We start from the raw sequence: 18979 nt of genomic DNA on the forward strand, positions 1-18979 counted from the left end.
GAAAATTGTCTTGTTGCTGTCACAGTTTCTGGAATGCCAAACTGATTGCCTGGATTGGTTCCTGGCTCTACCTTGATTTCTTTGACTTTTATCTTCCAGCTTTTCTGTTGAAAATCTTATTTTCACTCTCTTTTTTTCTAAGCGTTTGTTTTGTCTAGTTCTGTTTTCATGTTTTATTCTGGTTCTATAGATACCGTATCTTCTCAGATCTCTCCGAGGGTATAAATTGGAAATATTTTAGAATTCCCTTTTTTCCTAATTAGCTCTGTAATCTTTTTTTTTTTTTAACCTAAGTCTTTTTGTGCTGCTGCTTTTTCTCATAGAATGCAATCCTTAGTTCCCTGTTAGTTTTTTTATTTTAAAAATACAGTGGGAATTCCCTGGTGGTCCAGTGGTTAGGATGCCACACTTCCACTGCAGGGGGCACAGGTTCCATCCCTGGTCGGATCCCGCATGCTGCGTGGTGCGGCAAAAAAAGAAAAAAAAAATCTTCCCCATTCTTCGGAGTGTGGGATGAGGTTGATGGTTTTCTCCTTTACGTGTCTGAGGTCTGCCGCTCCCATCGCTGCTCACAGCTGAGGAGTTGACTGGCTGCCTTTGCCATGCAGTGTGTTGGGCTGGGTGTCCACCCAGTTCCCTCAGACTGCCGGCCAGTTTTTCTGGAGCAGGGCCCCCTGTAGCTCCATGGCACACAGTGGGTTCTTATCCCTTCTCACGGGGTTTCCGCTGGCACGGCTGCCCGTGGACTGACTCAGCCGCTCTGCTTCCATGCCCCATACCTGCTAACTGCCAGCCAGAAGCACCACTCAGCTGTGCTTGTCCCTGCTCCATGCTGTCTCTCGCCACATGCGTCTCCTTCCTCTCCATAGAGTTGTTGAAAGTTTTTCTGTCCTGGCCTCTCCCTTCTTCCCTGTGTTGTCTGGGGTTTTTCTCTGCATGCTTTCTTCCTGTCATCTCTGTGGGTCATGGAGTTCAGGAGACGGCCGCCTGTTCCCAGAGTGACGTCTTGAACTGTGGAGCTCCTGGAAGCATCTCTGGTCTGGTTTCCCCTCGGTGCTTGGGTACATCCCCTTTGTATAAGAGACGAGTGTTGTGAGAAGCTCACCCAGGTTTGGAAATTATCCTGTTACATAAAGTTGGCTGGAGGATTTTATTTGTTAAAGTGAGCTTGTTCCTGGGAGGCCAGGACTGGTGGAGCCTTGGTCCGCTTTGTCAGGTGTTCACCGCACATCCGAGTTCGTGGTCAGGGACACGCGATTTGGCCAGCGATTGTCTGCATCTGTCTAGGAGTGCGCTGGGCCGCTGTTGGGCAGCTGGGAGTGTAGTGAGTTGTGCCCGTGCCTTAGCAGAACCGAGTTAAGTGATACATTCTCTCAGAAATTGGGTGCAATTGGAGCTGGGGCTCACAGGACCCCCCTGGGGCCTGCATGCGGACACGGTGTGCGCAGGCATCTCTCTCCTTTTCCATCGCTTATTTATGGTTATTTAAAATACAGGTAGGTTATAGTATCAGATTCCACTGACAGGTGTAGACTCCAGTTTGAAAATTCTGTGACACTGAGGGTTTCTTTTCAAGTGCATTTAATAAGCACTTCGCAAGTGACATGGGAGGGCCATCTCCAGGCTGTTTTGACGCCTTGACTGACACCACCCACCCGTGAGAAAGTCCTAATGCGGACATTATGCAAATACTATTATAAAAGATTTTTACGTTATAAAACACAAAATTTAGAATTTAGAAGAAGTGGGGGAAAAATAAACCCGGAGTTCTGTTTTCTTTCCTCTCTGTTTACTGATCTGCCGAACGTCCTGGGGTCCACGTGCTTGGGATCCTGCTGGCCGGGGTACACACACGAAATAAGGCCCCCAGTCCAGCAGCTCCAGCGCTGTTGTGGAGACAGACGGTGAGAGCAGGGAGAGGGCATTTCCAGCGAATGAGGAGATGGGAGAACAAAGACAAAATATAAAACCAGAGCACCTGGCCTCACCCTCCTGGGTGAAAGCTGAGCTGTGGCCACAGATGGCACAGCAGCTCCTGACAGGCAGCAGAGCTGGGCTCGCGGCTGCTCTGCCCCCCCCGGGCGTGTCCTCCAGGGCGGGGCTGCTGTCCACGCCAGACAGCAGGGTGGGCGTCGGGGGAGCACAGCCCCTGCTGCCGGCCCTGCTTGCCCTCTGCCCAGGGAGTTGGCCTCCCCTAACCGGAGTAGAGTTTGCGGCGGGAAACCAGCGGTTCCCACAAAGCCCCCCGCGTCACCGTTGCGCGTGTCGAGGCACCTTCCAGTGCGTTTCCTTGAAGGAGGCGATGATGCAGAGGCTGCTCCACGTGTGAGTTGGTTGGTATGGTTTTCGTCATTCAGAGAGCCTGATGACCTTCGGGCTGGTTTTGCATCTTGTTCTCCTGCAGTGTGTGGTCAGGCGCCTTGGAGACCTCCGTTCCCTCCCACCCTGGAGCACGCCGGCCACCACCTTCCCAGCGCGAGATGATTCTCCTCCGCTCTGTTCCAGGTCTCTGTGGCCCTCAGCAGCAGCTCCATCCGGGTGGCCGTGCTGGAGGAAAACGGGGAGCGCGTCCTCATGGAAGGAAAGTTCACCCACAAGATCAACACCGAGAGCTCCCTCTGGAGCCTTGAACCCGGGAAGTGCGTTTTGGTAAGTGTGGGCAGTGATGCTGTGAGGGTGTTGATTTTTGCCAGCTGGGGAGTTTCCTCGGTGTTTTCCGAGCAGCTCGAAGGGCACCTTTGTGGGCCTCAGCTGACTGTCACTGCTGCATCTACAGCCTTGGCCTCTCGGCGTCCCACTGCTTGCTTCCTTGAGGTGGGGCCCGTGTCAGCAACAAACGGAGGGGCGCTGGAGTGCAGTGTTTCTCACTGCTTCCTGTCCTGCCCATGCACAGACCGCATGCAGTGACCACGGAGGAGGTCCTGCTGGGGCATCATCCCCAGAGCGCGGCTGTGCTCACACCGGACATGCCCCCTCAGTTCCAGAGGCTTCTGCTCTCCAGGGATTCAGTTACATCTATGGCAAAACCAAAGAAGTTAAAAATTAAAAGGCAGGTCGCTTTCATGAATGCCAGTCTGGGGGATGCAGAGTTACTAAATTCAAACAGACAGCCTGTTTGACAAAGTGGGTCTCAACTGGCTAAGCTAGCCAAGGGTGCAAGATCCAAACGAAGGGGTACATGTTCCAGTTACTAGAGTCTTCGGTGGCTCCATCCTCCCTCGTCAGAGCCTTGCACCTGGTCAGTGGGCAGCACCCAGGGAGGCTTCGTACAGCGAAGAGAGGCTTCATACAGCGAAGGGAGACTATATATTTGGGTTCGTTCCTTTCCTCTTCCTTCCTGCTGGGATGCTTAACCAGGGCGTGGTGAAAAGGGTAAAGATGAAAAATACTAAGTCTTTAGGCACAAAAGACCTCAGAATTTTATATAGGCATGTTCTTTATACGTGCAAAGTGTGCCGTTTCTTCGTGATCCACTCTCTCTGGGAATAGGTGCCCATGGGCCTGCCTGCTTGGTCCTGACCGACAAGGCCCGCGGCGCTCTCTTCTGGCTGCTCGCAGCTCGCAGACACACAAACCCGGTGGAGCGGAGAGCATTCCATCACTGCTGGGGGGGCTGGAGGTCTCGGCATGCCCGGGACCCCCGAGCACACACAGGCCCCTCTGTGTGACAGGAACACCCGGTGGCAGAGCGCCGGCCAAGTCTGCCCGAGTCTTGCTTAAACCGTGCTCTGTCGCACCTCCCCTGCCCTTCCGAGGTTTCTGCTTCTCGCCACTAGTGTGCAACAGTCATGATGATTTCCCCCTTATCACCCTGGGGTTCAGTCGCTCGTCTGTTCACCCCCGTGCCTCCCCACCCCCAGTGCCGCTCCCCAGACTACGGCCCATGCTCTTAACCACCAGTTCCATTTGCAGAATACCTTCATGGGCATGGTCTCATTTGCACCTCCCACGATTGTGGGAAGTAGGAAGCCAGGGTCTCATTATCCCCCTGCCTCCTGAGGTCACGCAGGCAGCCAGTGGGAGGGGGCAGCAGGCAGCCCACCCTCTCCCGGTGCCGCTGTGATGGCTCAAGTGGTCGCAGGGAGCGTGGACCTGTGATCCTGGGTGCCCCACTGTCCACGGATGCCGGGCCTCACTCCTCCTGTGTGGGGTTGATGGACCGCCCAGAGCTGTGCACGTAGAGCTCGTCCCGGCAGACAGCTGGTTGTGCTTTGCTCCCTCTGAGGGGTGCTTCTGTTGTCTTCAGCCCTGTTGTCTTCGAGTCCCCGCCTGGGACGGAAAGACTGACCTCGTTGCTGGACGCTGAAGGTCCACAGCCACTGTTTACACACAGGTCTGTCGGGGTTGTGATCAGGGTACCGAGGATTCCCTGTACTTGACGTGGCTTCTGCAGAGATGTGGTTGTTAACCAGGTACCTCACTCTTGGGATTTTCGTTGCCAGAGGTGATGTTGACTTCTTCATGCCTGTTCCAGAGCCGTGTCACCTTTTTTGCGTGTTTTGTGCACCTTGCGTCTGAATACGGACGTGGCTCGTGGCCAGGGCATTAACTCCTTGTAATTATGGCCTCCATCTATTGGGTACACTTTGGCCCCGGCTCTGTGAGGTGCCTGCTGCTGCTGTTTCATCTCTGCAAGCCTGTTGTACAAATCAGGATGCTGGCGCTCAGAGAGGGTGAAGAGCTTGCTCATGGTGGAGCCAGACCCCAGACCCAGAAGCCTCCCGTTTCCCTCCTTCTCTAACTTTCAGCTGAAAGGCACCCAGGAGCGAGTAGGCGCGGGGAGGAGAGCTGGCAGCGGCGCAGCGTAGCTTGTGACCAACAGCCCCGGGCCAGCAGGGAGACTGGTGCGTCGCCTTCCCTGTTGACCTTGATGAGACGGCCTTGGTGTCCGGTCATGCTCCCAGGCCCCGTGGTCGTCCCAGGCCCTCCTCTGCTCCAGGGGGAGGCTTGTGCCCTGACTGCCTTTTAGTTTTCCAGTTTGCTTTTGCCAAGCACCTGCTGCTCGAGGAGTTATAAAGAAGCAGAACGGGCTGCGGTGCACCTGTCACTGCCCGTGAGCGTGGCTTCTGGCTGTTCTGCTCCTGCGTAACCCTGCGAGGTCCACGGAGACACCTCTCAGAATTGCAGGTGCTGGGCTGGTTCTTTCCCGAAGTTCCTTCGAGTGGCTTTCATCATCCGTGGATGGCATGACGTTTCTAATGCTGCTCCACCACTTGTAGAAAAAGAAGAGGACTTAATTTAGAGCATCACATCCTCTTCCGGAGCTTCCCTGCCAGCCCAGCCCCCTGCACACCTGGCGTGCACCTTCTCAGGAGTTGCGGGGATCCTGCCTGTCTCCGCCTTCCTCCTGACCACGGTCCTCGGGTACAGCCGATGCCAGTGTCTTAATGGAGACATTGCTGCTTATGGAGCTGAAGGTTGGGTGTGTTCTCAGTGTAATTATTTATTTACTGGTGACATTGAGGACCACGTATCTGAGATGATATTGTAGCTCAGTAAGCACATGGCTTTGATGTGTGAAGACCCTGGGGCCTTTGCTGACCAGAACAAGTGCCATTCCCTCGAGCCTCTGGAGGGGGAGAGCGTGGCTGCCCAGGTGGCCAGGCCTGCTTTATGCCTCAGCCCCACTCACTGGCCGCCTTTAGCCTCACTGGGCCTCCGTTCCTCGATCTTAAAGTGAGGCCCAGAGCCTTGGTTGGTCGATCCCCAGACGTTTGTTGGTTGCTTATCACTAAGTGGTAGACCCTGTGCTGGGCACTGGGGCGACTAAGGAAAATAGCCAAGGGCCCTCCTCCTAAAGGCTGCGTGGGCCGAAAGGGGCCCCCAGATGTCCTCGCCAGATCCCAGAACCTGCAAATAGGTCCTTATTTGGAGATGGGGCCTTTGCAGATGTGATGAGGTTAAGGACCTTGCGATGATGAGATCATCCTGGATTATCCAGGTGGGCCCTAAATCCAGTGACAGGTGTCCTTACAAGAGGAAAAGAGACAGACACAGAGTGAAGTGAAGGCAAGGCAAGGTCCCCTGGAAGCTCTGGAGGGAGTGCAGCCCCGCGACACCTTGGTGTTGGCTTCCCAGCCTCCAGACGGAGAGAATAAGAGCCTTGTTTGAAGCCCGCAGTGTGTGGCGCTTTGTTACGGCTGCCCCAGGACACTAGCCCAGGCCTTACGTGGCATGATCTCTGTGGGGGCCACTTGGGACAGGAGGGGGTCACCCCAGGGGTGCCTGTCACCTTACCAGAGTCCGTGGTCCGGGTCCTGCCCTCCCAAGCAGGCCAGTGCAGACATGCCCCTTGATGCCCAGCCACCACTCCCTCCTTGCCAGAGCCGGATCCACATCAGACACGCCCGGGCAGGCTTTCAGAGCAGGCAGGGGTGGCAGCTAAACCCGGATGACAGCTCCTGCCTCCCTCCCTCCCACACTCGAGAATGTTAAATGAGGCTTCTTGATTCTGAGGCAAGCTCCTTTCTTGGTTCCCGAGATGCGAAATCGGGGCCTCCCCCCGTGCCTTGTTCTGTCCCAGAACCCACCTCAGCTCACTGTCCTGGTTTCTCCCTGCAGGTGGGGCTAATGGCCCTGCCGTGGGCACCTGCAGGCCATGGCCTCGAGCCCTCGAGGCTCTGCGGTCTCGGCGTTTGTAGCCATTCGTGAGGCGATGCCAGTCCACACGCTGACACGATCCACACTCGAGTCATTTAAAGCTGGTGCAGTAGCTGCAGAGTGTCCACAGGCCTTCATCTGCTTGCCTTAAAGCTCGCGCTACTGGGTGTGTCTGGTGCTTGAACCTAGAGTGTTTTGTATGAGCTGCGTGCCCGTATTTAATCACACATTTAGATTGCAGCTCTCAAAAGCAGAGCGACAGGCTGAGTGTAGTCCTCGGCCATTGCCGTGGGCTCCCCTAAGAAGGATGTCGGATTTCTGTGACATCAGCAGACCCCCGTGTGCCCTGGCACTGGGCTGTTTGCGAGTGGGGATGTGTGTTTCTCTGTGAAGTGGTTCACCACTTCTGTTTTGTCGCTGGTGGCCACCGGCCCCCTGCCTGGCTCTGAGGGGCCATCGTTCAGCTTAAAATACAAGTTAAATTACGTTAGTATTTTGGCAGGAGCCCAAAGCCTGGAAATTAGTCCAGGGACTGAAATGCGAGTTCTTGGCCTTCAGTGCTCATGTCTCCCAGGACCCGTCGTGTTTCTCAAGGTGGTCACATTTTTGGCATCATCACCAACCCCTGGATCTCCACCGGGTGTTGAGAAGCAGGTAGCCCGAGTCCGCATGTTCTAGAGAAGTTGCCCGTGAATAGAAGGGACGTGTCGAGCAGAACTGGAAGACCATGCTCCTGGTGGACAGAGCGCGTGCCCCCTCGTCCCGCGGGGGAGGAGAGTGGAGACGCAGCTTGGCACTGCGTGGTCACCTGCCTCGCAGCCACAGCCCACCACGGCCGGGTTCTGTCTGGCCCTACAGTGCTTTAATGTTTAAGCTTAAAACACTTGTTGACGACATTAAAACCAGGAGGTTGCCCACCGCAGTGCCGCCTCCGGCAGAGCCCTGAGAGGCCAGCGGTCTGGCCGGGGCCGCGTCCTCCCCGCAGAAGCGCCTGGAGCTGAGCAGGCCCCCGCTGCCTCTCCCTGTCCTCTGTCCTTGTTTCAAGGCGCCTCTCTGAAGCCCCATCCCACAGCTTTCACCTGCATCTCCTTGGCCCAAGCTTGATCCCACGTACGGGCAGCTGCAAGGAGCCGTCCTCGCCGGGCGCACTGCCTCCCTCTCTGAATAGAAGCAGCGTTCTGTGACAAAGGAGGGGAGGGAGATGAGTGTGGGTGAGTCATCATCACCACACAAATCAGGGTGCTGAGGTGAGCTGAGCCATGTGGAGTTGGAAGTTTCTCTGAGGACATTTTGGGAAAACTGTTCAACCAGCACTCTAGGGGTTCCCCTGAGAAACTGATTCTAGGTCTGGGACCGATTGCTAAAAGGAACCTGGAGGAAAGCCAAGGAACGAGGGTGTGTTATCAGGTCACAGCAACCACCCGTGACCAGCCAAGATGGGGCACTCTGAGCACTGTGTGATCAGGGATGGGAATGAGTGAGCCATTGAGATGCTACGTGTCCAGGAGCCGGTGCGGACAACAGAGGCGTAAGTGGCTCCATCATGGAGGAGAAGGCCCCTGCTGGCCCCTGCACAGCACCTGTTGGGGCTGGAAGTGTCGTGTCCCTGCCATATTGTGGGGCAGATGGGGTCAGGGAGGAACCCTGGGAATGTGGCACGTGACATCTGTGCCTGCAGGGGGGATATCCCAGGAGGGCTGCAGCATCACCTGTGCAGGTCCTGCGGGGGCACATCCCTGAGCTTAATCAGGAGGAAGCACCAAACAAACCCCAAATGAAGGATGGTCCTTAACAACAAAAGACAAAGGCGGTGGAATGTTCCAGATGAAAGGGGACAGGCCCACTAAGATGTAGTCAGGACCCTGGACTGGATCCTGTGCAGGAGGGAAGGTGAGCTGAAGTTACTATAGTAAAGAACTTCCATACCTTCAGGAAGGAGACACTCACTGAAGTATTAGGGGTAAAGGGCCAAGATGATTCCAAAAAAATACCGGTAATTTACCCCATATTATAAACTTACACACATAGAGTGAGAGCGTATGTGCAGACACACACACACGTGATAAAGAAAAGGCGTAGCATGTTAACAGTGGGTGACTCGAGGAAAAGGTATTCTTTGTACTTGAATAATTCTAATGACTTATAAGTTTGAAATTATTCTAAATAGAATGTTTTAAGAAATGAGATGGCAAATAAGCCCATGAAAAGATGCTCAACGTCGTTAGTCATTAAGGCAACACCAATTAAAACCACGGCGACATGTCACTTCACGCTTATTTGATTGGCTCCTGGAAAGAATCGACAGGAGCAGGGACTGGTGACAGTGTGGAGCCCCTGGGTCTCCCCTGCACTGTGGATGGGAAGGCCAAACCGTGCAGGTGGTTTGGAAAACAGTTTGACAGTTTTTATAAAGTTACATGTGCACTTACCATAGGACCTAGCAGTCCCACTGCTGGATACCTACGAAGGGGAAAGGAGACCACAAAGCCCTGCAGGCAGCCTGGTAGCTGACCGCTGAACCCTGGAAACACCCACCTGTCCACCCACAGGTGCGTCGGCCTATGTCAGGGGGTGACCCCCATGCGCGCGTAGCATGGCTGAACACCAGGCCACTGCGCTAAGAGAAGAGCAGACCAACAGACACAGACCAGTGAAATGGCAAAGCAAGTATCAGGGGCTGAGGGGATCGCCGTCGAAAGGGGACCGCGAGCTTTGGGGTGTGCTCGATAGCAGTGGTGGCTACGTGGCTGCATTTGTCAAAACTCATAGGATGCACCCTCAAGAGAGTGAATTTTACTGTGTGCCAGCTTACGCCTCCACAAACCTGATTTTAAAAAAAAATTAAAAAATGTTAAAATAAAAAATCAAAACCAAATGTTAAAGCATCAGACTGCTTTATCAAAGATGTTACTTTTAGACCTGAATCCTTGAGCTCCATTCCAAGAACATTTCACCCGTGTCCTCTTGCTGCTGCACTCTGTTATTCCACCTGAAACAGGAATGAAGTTCTGGCTCACTAGCGTATGAATGGACCGTGAGGACGTTGTGCTGAGTGAAAGAAGCCAGGCACAGGGCACATAGCCTGTGGGTCCGTTTTTGGGAAATGTCCAGAACAGGCAAATAAATGATTTGTTGCCAGGGCTGGGGGAGGGACAGAGTGGGGAGTGACTGCTCATGGGCACGGGTTCTCCTTTTGTGGTGATGAGAGTGTTCTGGAACTCGATAAGAGGTGGTAATAGCTCAGACCCTTGTGAATGCGCTAAATGCATTGAACTGTTCACCTTAAAATGGCTAATTTTATGTTAATGTGAATTTCACCTTAAATTATTTTTACTATGGTGCTGGGCTCATCTTGATGTTTATTGGGTCTGCAGAGTGCCCATGCAGACTTGTTCTGTGGACACACGAGGCCCGGGCAGCGAGGCCCACCAGGCTCCTTGTTTTCAGGGTCAGTCCCGTCAAGCCCCCGAGCTGTGTCGGGCCTGGATGTGTGTGTGGACCTGGCTGGGACACCCCGTGTGTGGTTCGTACGCGCAGAAGCAGCAGCAGAGCCCCGGGGCGGGGATTGGGCTGACCCCACAGCGCTATCACGGGCTGCTGGCCCGAGCATGGCTCTGTTCTGCCTGTAGCGCTGGGCGATCCAGGCGAGGCGCTGACTTCCAGGTAGAGGTAATAGTGGGTATTTTACAGAGGTTGTAAGCGCTAACAATACATGTTAGAGAGATCTTGGCCATGATGACGACTAACGAAGATACAAGTAAAATGAGTCTAAAGGGTCTGTTGTCTCGGGAGATTTACAGTCGTCTCTCAGTATCCTCAGGGGATTGGTTCCAGAACCCAGCCCTCCCCCCACCTCTCCCCCGCCCCCCGAAGGATACCAACGTCCAAGGATGCTCTAGTCCCTTACATAAATGGTGTAGTGTTTGCATGTAACCTGCGTACATCCTCCTGTTTACTTCACATCATATACCTAATGCAATGTAAACACTATGTAAACAGTTGCTGAAGTGTGACAAGTTCAAGTCTTGCATTTTGGAAGTTTCTGGAAATTTTTTTTTCCAAATATTTTTGATCTGGAGTTGGTTGACTTCAGTGGATGCAGGACCTGTGGATACAGAGGGCCGACTTCCTCAGAAGTCTCTCCTGGAATGGTAAGAAGAGAATGTATTTCCCCCGTGGAAGGTTTCTGTTGCACTGGCGCAGCGATCTGCAGCTCTGTAAAGACGGGGCTCAGTGCTCGGCCCTGGGGGCTCTGAGGGCCAGGTCAGGTCTGCGCGTGCAAGCAGGAGAGTGCAGTTGGCCAGAAGCTGGCTAGACAGAGCATCTGAAAACAGAAGCTGCACCCTGAATGTAAACAGTGGCATTGGCAGGGTAGAGGTCATTCATATGATCAGGTGGGCAGCGGGTGCTCAGAACCCCTGCCATCTCACCCCTGCCATCTTCACGCCCGCGTCCGCCCAGGATGGTCAGAAGTGGGGCGACTTGCTTCTGTAATGTGCTGAGATGCTGACATTAGTGCTGTGCTTGTGGTTTCCTGGAGGTTGTCTCCACTGTGTGACCTGCCCTCATCACTGCCCACGCCTCAGCTGCTCTCAGGGCCGGGACTTAGCTCTGCTGTGACGCTGTGGGACCCGGGCTCCGCAGGGGCTCTCCGTGGACTCGGGCAGCAGGGCTGGAGCTGGCAGCACCGCTCCCCGCAGCCCGTGAGCCACGGGGCCGACTCCTTAGGACCCGTGGGCCTGCGGTGTCTTCACAGATGTCGCCTGTGGGCCAGCTCGCACTCCACTTTGTCAGGATTGCCCGCTGGCCAGTGAGCCTCTCCTCATGGTGCTCCTGTGAGGAAGCGCCGCTCTCACTGCTGGCTCCGCCATCTCTGTGTCTCCTTCCTGCCCCTCTGGGCATGAGTGGGGCTTACATCCCGTCTGAGAGTGGGCAGAGTGAGGGAGCGTGGGCAGCCCCCCGTCAGTTCTTGGCCAGTCAGTAAAGAGTTTCCCAATGAGCCGGCCAGTGACCATGGGGAGGAGGTGGCCTGGGCCCTCCCTGTGTGGTCCCTGGGATGCGTGTACTTGGCATCAGCTTCAGGCAAAGCCCTGCTATTCTGCAGTCCCCGTCTCTGAGTTCTTGTGTCCCCCCGACTTCCCCCGTCCCTCACTGGGCTGCACCATGAGGCTGAGTGGCAGGTGAGTCACATGCAGCGGTCGCAGGGCTGGGGAGCCACTCTTGCAGCCGCCTGGCCAGGAAAGAGAATGGGACAAGGCGCCTGGGCGTCTGGCTGGGGGGGTAGTCATTGTCAGGCCGAGTGCTTGGTCCCCCCAGCAGGCAGGAGCCTGGGTGCTGCACTTGGAGGTGGGAACGGTCAGCAGGAGGGAGAGGGGTGAGCTAGCGGGGCCCGGGCAGGTGGATATTGACAGAAGCTCCTGTTTGGGCTCAAGCTTCCCTCGGCAGCTCGGGAGACCGTGACGGGGTCTGGGTACCAGCGGATGGGGCAGCTCGGAGTGCTGGGAAACGCCCCACTCTGGTCCGAGCGGCCTGGGCTTCTGGTGACTGAGCGGTGCGGGTGCTGATGCCTACGGGGGTCAGTGTCTTCTGAGAGGACCTGGGGGACAAGGACCGCAGGCACCGCCCAGTCATGGTGGTGGGGAGTGGAATACTCAGTGCCCGGGGTCCGGACAGCCCCGCTGGGTCCCCGGTGCCACCTGCCCGACACTGACTGTGTCTCTGCCCTCGTGTGCCAGGTGAGCCTGAACAAGGTGGGCGAGTACTGGTGGAACGCCATCCTGGAGGGGGAGGAGCAAATCGACATCGACCAGATCAACAAGGAGCGCTCCATGGCCACGGTGGACGAGGAGGAGCGCGCCGTCCTGGACAGGCTCGCCTTCGACTACCAGCAGAAGCTGCAGGGCAAGCCGCAGAGCCACGAGCTGGTACGGGCCCTCTGGGGCCGGAGCGGGGGCGGGGCGTGCTGCTGCGGGCTCCTGGCGCGGGCACGCTGGCCTGCTGGCCGCCTGGGACGGGGCGCCCAGCCGGCAGAGCCAAGAGCTGTCTGTCCGCGGGGTCCCTGGTATCGCGTGTTGCTAGCTGACACGCTGGGGCCGTGCGGACGGATCCCTCCCCTCAGCCCCTCCAGGACCCTCAGCACAGGAGGGAGAGTCAGGCCCAGCCCTGCCTCGGGGCGGTGCAGGTTTGACCACAAAGGGCCAATGGGAAGAAAGTCCTTCCAAGTCACTTCCAAACGTCAGAGGCGTGAGAAGTGTGCCTGCGGCTGTGGGGGGACAGGAGGAAGTTAGTGACTGAAGAGGAGGCTTGTGCCTGAACCTGTGGTGGCCACAACGAGGAGGATTAGTTAGACGTGTACTGTCTTCCTTCTGCTTTAATACTCCCAGGAGTGGCTCCGTGCAGAAGTGAGGGTTGCTTTTCTCAGGTTATTTTTAGTTCCCAGTGTCCCACGTGAACAGCACCGGGAGTTTGAGCCATGGCACCACGGCCCATCTCCAAGGCTGCTCATGTGTCAGACGAGAGGCCCGCCCTCCACCCCACCCCCAGTGCCATTCAGATTCTCAAGCGTCCTGTTTTGTCTCCCAGGGGCCTCACTTTGTGGCTCCTGTGAGTGTTCTAGGCCTGGGGCCGTCGAGCGCCCCCGCCCACTGCCCCGTGCCTGTGGTCCTTCCTTTCTGTCTCATTCAGACCTCGCATGCAAACGGCCCGCCTCGCTCTTTCAACGGCCAAGGAGCCATGGAGGGGAGTGCTTAGTGAGTGCTTACTGCACGCAGGTTGGGTCGGGTTGGCTGGGTCATGGTCCCCGTTGCAGCACCCCTGAGAGGGGGGTCGAGGTTTAGAGGTCACAGCACGTGTTCAAGGTCCCACAGCTGGTCTGGCAGCAGGGCTGGGGTTTGAACCCTGAGCTGGTTCCAGTCTTGTCTGTCACCCCTCCCCGAGTCTCTGAATCGCCTCTTGGTCTGGCTCCCTGACCCACCTGGGCTTTTGGGGCTAGAGGCCAGGGCTACGGTTGACCACTGGATCACAGGCATCTGCTGGTCTTGTCTACGGAAACTGGCCCCTGGCTGTAATCGCTGAGCTCGCAGGGCACAGGACGCGGAGTGCAACCCACCTCTGTGCACGTTTAGGCGGCAGTTTTAGCCAGTTGTGCTGCATTTGCCTGTGGCCACCAGGTGAAAGAGCACTCTGAACGCTGGCCTGACGGGAGGGGACCTTGTGCAGCCATCGAAAGTGTGGGTGTCGCTGCCCCGAAGTGGGCAGGCACCTGGCTGTGAGACCCAAGTAGGAAGCCGAGTCCCTGTTGATGAGCTCAGGGATGGGGCCGGCCGATCAAGAAGGATCTGAAGAAGAGCCTGGAAGACCCTGCAGTCTAATGGAAAGACCTCTGTGGTTTGAGTCCAAAGGGATTCTGGAAGGGCTTGCCGTGTGCCAGGCAGTGTGCTGACCATGAAGGGGCGTGAGTGCCTGGCCGAGTGCAGTGCCCTGCGGAGACCTTCAGCAGACACACAGGAGCCCATGGCTGGTGGTGCAGGCGGCAGGACTCAGGGGTGACCCCTCGCCCAGCTGACCTGCTCCTGGACGGGCAGGGGCCTCCAGCTCGCTGGCCCTCGCTGGAGATGGTAGAGGACTGACACCTCAGGGCCGTGGTGGTAGAGGGGGAGCACCAGCACTGCTGTCTGGGACTCTTCTGGGCTTAGCAGACATTCGGGGCCTCCCAGGCTTCCGTGTGGACTGTCCTCAGTACACGGGGCCTTGAGGGAAGCCCAGTGTGGGGAGCAGGACCTGGACGGAGAGAAGAGCTTTGGAGGCGCGAGGAGCCAGTAGAGCTGGCGTGGCCTGGCGGTGAGGGAGCTGGGCTTCGCGGTGCTGAAGCCACGGACAGTCTCTGGAGTCCTCGGAGGAAAGCGTCCCCAGGAGAAGAAGGAAATCGGGGCTGGAGAGTCAGCAGGACTGGCTGGTGGCTTCAGATGGGGGCTACGGGGAGGAGGGGCGGCTTAAGAAAGCAGGTGGTGGCCATGAGGGGCGTGCGGCAGGACCAGCGCGGGCAGCGGGCCGGGGCCCCGTGGAGCTGGAGCGTGAGGGGCCCGTCAGGTGGGTCAGGGCTCACTCAGCAGAGGAGGTGCTCAGGTGAGGGGCACAGAGTGAGTTGAGAGACTGGGAGGAGGGGGCTTCGGAGGGGTAGGTGGGCGAGAGCTAGAGGAAGAGGGATGGGACGGAGGAGGAGGCCTGGCCCAGCAGGGCTGCCAGGAAGCCCCGGAGTCAGGCTGGTGGGCGGGGCCGGCCTCTCTGGCCCCTTCTCCCTGGGGGGCGGCCTGCGGGCAGCACTGCCCGCTCCTCCAGTGCCCTTCCCAGCATCCCTGGCGTGTGTCATCTGTACCGAGTTGGGAGTAATAAGGATTAATCCCTGAGATGTACTACCCATCTTTGATGTGTTTGCTGCTGCACCACGCAGGTTTCATAACAGGGAAAAGAAGGCCCCCGTCAGGAGGGGAGTCCTGCAGCCTCGCCAGACACCGGGAGTTTTCCCCTCAGCTCAGTCTGTCAGCCTAGAGGCCAGAGGTGGGCAGGGCTTTCTGGCCCCGCGGCAGTGAGTCTCTTTGTTTCTCCTGGTCAGAAGGAAGGGGAGATGGTTCCCAGCCTGATGTATTCGCAGGGAAGCACAGAGGGCAGACCCGGGGACCCGCGGGGAAGGAGGGCCTACAGCACCGCGAGGGACCTCCCTCATGGGCGCAGCCTCCTGCCGTGCCCTGGCCCAGGCCACAGTGCTTGGCCTGCTGCCGCCCCTGAAGGCTGGATGGTCCAGGCTGCCCATGGGGAGCAGAGAACCCCTCTTTGCACCTCAGCCAGCCCTGTGGGCTGTAGCCCTCAGGCCATTTGGAGTTCAGACAGGTATTTCTGGTGAGAAGGGACAGCATCTGAGCCAGGAAGATAGCCGGTGCTTCGCTGGGGACAAGATGGGGGTGGAATCTGCATGTGGGAAGCACAGTCTTGCGGAGGGTCTGCTGTCACCCTGGGCAGGTCCTCTTCCGGAGGAAGCAGAGCAGAGTCCTGCTCTAGGACGTGCAGGCCTGGTGACTACAGTTAACTTCTCTATTTTCTGTTTGTAGAAAGTCCATGAGATGCTGAAGAAGGGGTGGGATGCTGAAGGCTCTCCCTTCCGAGGCCAGCGATTCGACCCGGCCATGTTCAACATCTCCCCCGGGGCTGTGCAGTTTTAATGACCGAAGGAAAGGAAGCCCTCGCCGGCGGGGACTCGCTCGCCTGGTTCACCCTTGCCATCCTTCTTTTCAAGGGGGAACCCGGCCTCCACGCTGGCCCTGCATCTCCAGACTGTTGTAGAGCAGGGCGGGGGCTGCGTGGCCCGTGCCGGGCGGGTGTTAGAGAGCAGGGGGTGTCCCGGCAGGCACAGCTCCGGCCCCTCCCGGCCGTTAGCCACCCCCTCCCTCCGCTTGCTGCTCGTGTGCTCTCTGCTTGCTGTTCTCACGCTTGGGGCGGGCGTGGGTGCTGCTCGGCTGTTGAAGCGTGGGCAGGGCTGTGCAGCCTGAGGGCCGAGCTCCTGGCCAGTTTGGGGAGAGCGCAGCCTCGACCTTTTGCTGGGTGTGTTCACGTGTGGTCTTGCCCGCCTGCTTGTACGCGTTCACCGCCTGCCTCAGCCTCGTTGAGGAGCTGCGGAAACTGGGGTCCTGCCGCCGGATCTGGACGCTGGAAGAAAGTGTCTTGTGGCCTCAGGTGCAGGCACGGCAGCATCTGTCCCTCTCCTGACCGGGCTGCTCTGCTGCCACCCAGCCTAGCACTTTTCTCTCGGGGGATCCGGTTCTTGTCAAAGTGAGCTGGGCCAGGCACCCTCAGGAGGCCCCGTGGTGTGTCAGCTGCTCGGTGCAGCCCTTGGTCCTTTCCTGGCTGAGGCCAGACTGCACCGCACAGAGCTCGTGGCTCTGCTCCCACTGCTGTCCCAGGACCCAGAGCCTGTGCCCTTCACCAGGATTGTGGGGCTGCCCTTCCGGGCAGTGACCTTGCAGGTCTCTGCACCCTGGAACCTGCCCTCGTGAGCTCTGTTCTCTGGGCTGGGGGAGGAAGGAGCCCTGTCCGGGGGGGGGGCGTTCTTTCTGGAGACTTACCCCTTCAACTGCAGAGGTGGGAGCAGCTTCATCACAGTCTGTGGGGGCAGGTTTCTGGCTCACAGCGCCCTGTAGACACATCCCTGGGTCCCTGGGAAGCGTTTGCTTGCTCTGATGCCATCACAGGAGGCGTGGACACCAGGCGGCTGGGGGAAGCGCCACCACGGGAGCACAGGGCCCTGCTGTTTGCACTTGTCACCAAGGCTGGTCATGGAGCTGCTGGAGGCCCCTCTGTAGTGCCCTCAGGATTTGCACACCTGTCCCACGCAGTGAAAGGTCTCACTGGCACGTGTCTGTGAGAGAACCATTCTCAACACGCCCCTGTCTCCTCCTCCCCTCCGCCACCCCCGTGGGGTCTTCTGCTGTGACCAGGTGGGGTGTGGTGCCTGCACCTCAGCTGTTTGGGAGACTTTGGGAGCTGTGGACTCGGTGGTCAGTTGTCTTCCTTTTGCCCGATTTGATTAACAGTGTTGGTTTCTCCCCACCCCGCCCGCTGTAACAGCAGCTCGCAGGCATCTGGGAGTGCGGGGCTTCAGGGGAGGGAGTGCTCGTTCGCCCTCGCCGTCTCGTGGGAGACCTCTGCCCCTCGCTGCCGGCCTGGGCCCTGGAGCCTGTGCACTCTGCCTGTTTTCTCTCTTCAAACCTGGCAGCAGCAGTTCGGCCACTGAGCTCCGTCAGCTGAGGTCCAAGGAAGTGGGGTGCACACCTGTGAAATCACCCTGTCTCCGGTGTTGGTTTGCAATAAATCTGTATTTAAGCACTTGTGGGTCTGTGTGTGACGATCGTTGCCAAGACATTTCTCATTGTGTGGTCATTACCCGAATTCTAGCCCTGAGGCCCGCGTACACAGCAACCGCCGAAATGGGAAATTCCTAAATATCCCCCAGAGGTGTTTCTCATCCAGCCTGCATCCTGGCCAGACTCCACACAGGTTTCAGAAATCTAATAAGCTTTTGGTCAGGAGAAAAGATTGTAGCTCTAGAGCTTGCGTGCATTTCCAAACAGGAGTCAGAAGGCTGCAGCCCGAGGGTCCTCAGTGCCCCATTTACCTGCACGGGTCCCGGAACGCTGGGCTCACGAGTCTGCCTGCACCCGCTCCGGACATAACAGGTGTGTGACATATCCCCTTCCTCAGTCACATGGCAGCCTCTCCAGAGGCCCCCCCCCCCCGCCCGTTCCCCCATTCCAGGGGCCATGCTCAGTGGGCAGGACCTGGTGAGCATTTCTTGAATGAGTGAAGAATGTGCAAAGGGCTCAGCAGTGGAATTACCAGGCGAACTGCAAACTCTCAGGGCAGGAAAAATCTGCCAGGAGGGAGAGGCACCATCTCTCAACAGTTTGCCTCCAAAGTGTGCGGGAGGGAGAAGAGTCAGGAGTAGTCTATGTGCCATTGTGTCCAGGAGGTGGCAGCTGCCTTACAAAGACCTGACCACCCAGAACACAGTCTGGGGAACAGACCCAAACCCCCTTCCGTTCTGCTCCCCAGACGGCCAGCTGGCAGCAGGCTCAGCCCAGGTTGGACGACTTGTTTCTGTGAATAAAGAATGGTGTGTGGACTCGCAATCGCCACTCCTCGGTAAGCGCTCTCTCCCTCTTCATCAGAGGGCAGGCTCCAGAGCAGAGCTCCTGCCCTCGACAGTGGCGCACACGTGGGACTGGTCCCCCCTGGTCTGGGAGCCGGGTGGTTGCAGCCTGGCCGCTGCTGGGCATACCTTTCCTGGACACCAGGTTGGCATGCTCTCTCTCAGCTCCCTGATGCCCCCGTGGACGTGGTTAGGAATCCCGAGGCCCCTCCTTCAGGTCCCTGTCACAACTTCAGGGGCAAGGAAAAATTACTATATCCTGTAGTCTCAGACTCACCCCTCAGCCAGTCCACACGAGCATGGTTTTATCTGGTCTATTCTATCTTACGTCCTTGGTTTTACTCTTTACAACTGAAGGTTGGGTCACCGGCTTCCCTTCAGAGGGAAGAAAGGACCGTCGGGTGCTAGCTGGGGGTCCTAGATCCTCCCCTTTTAACCCGGAGCCCTGAGCTGGACGCCACTCTGCTGTCCTAGCCCCACTCTGCAGGCTCGGGCACCTGCTGCTGCTGGCATGGGGAGGGCGGGGCTGGGGTCACTCACTGCAGCCCACCCTGGGAGAGTCTGGCGACTGACTTGGACTTGGTGGTGCGGAGAGGGGCCAGCCTGGTAGAACAAGAGTCACGCCAGCTGTGGACAGAGAGCCAGTGGGCCTGACGCGGCCATCCTCCTGCAGGGCAGGCC

The 18979-nt window shown here is 57.6% G+C and overlaps 1 protein-coding gene across 1 annotated transcript in view; it reads left to right on the forward strand.

The window, feature by feature from the left end:
* Positions 1-17472, forward strand: part of NUDCD3 (NudC domain containing 3) — a 72780-nt gene extending 55308 nt beyond the window's left edge. Inside the window, exons 4-6 of the mRNA XM_029232913.1 lie at positions 2506-2649; positions 12336-12524; positions 15705-17472. Of these exons, the coding sequence (XP_029088746.1) occupies positions 2506-2649; positions 12336-12524; positions 15705-15815 (444 nt within the window). The 3' untranslated portion in view covers positions 15816-17472. The remainder of the gene's footprint in view (positions 1-2505; positions 2650-12335; positions 12525-15704) is intronic.
* Positions 17473-18979: the final 1507 nt, after the last annotated feature.

The sequence above is a fragment of the Monodon monoceros genome, unplaced genomic scaffold (assembly GCF_005190385.1).
Source record: "Monodon monoceros isolate NGI ecotype Baffin Bay Population unplaced genomic scaffold, NGI_Narwhal_1 Super_Scaffold_2, whole genome shotgun sequence".
In the NCBI taxonomy this organism is placed as follows: domain Eukaryota; kingdom Metazoa; phylum Chordata; class Mammalia; order Artiodactyla; family Monodontidae; genus Monodon; species Monodon monoceros.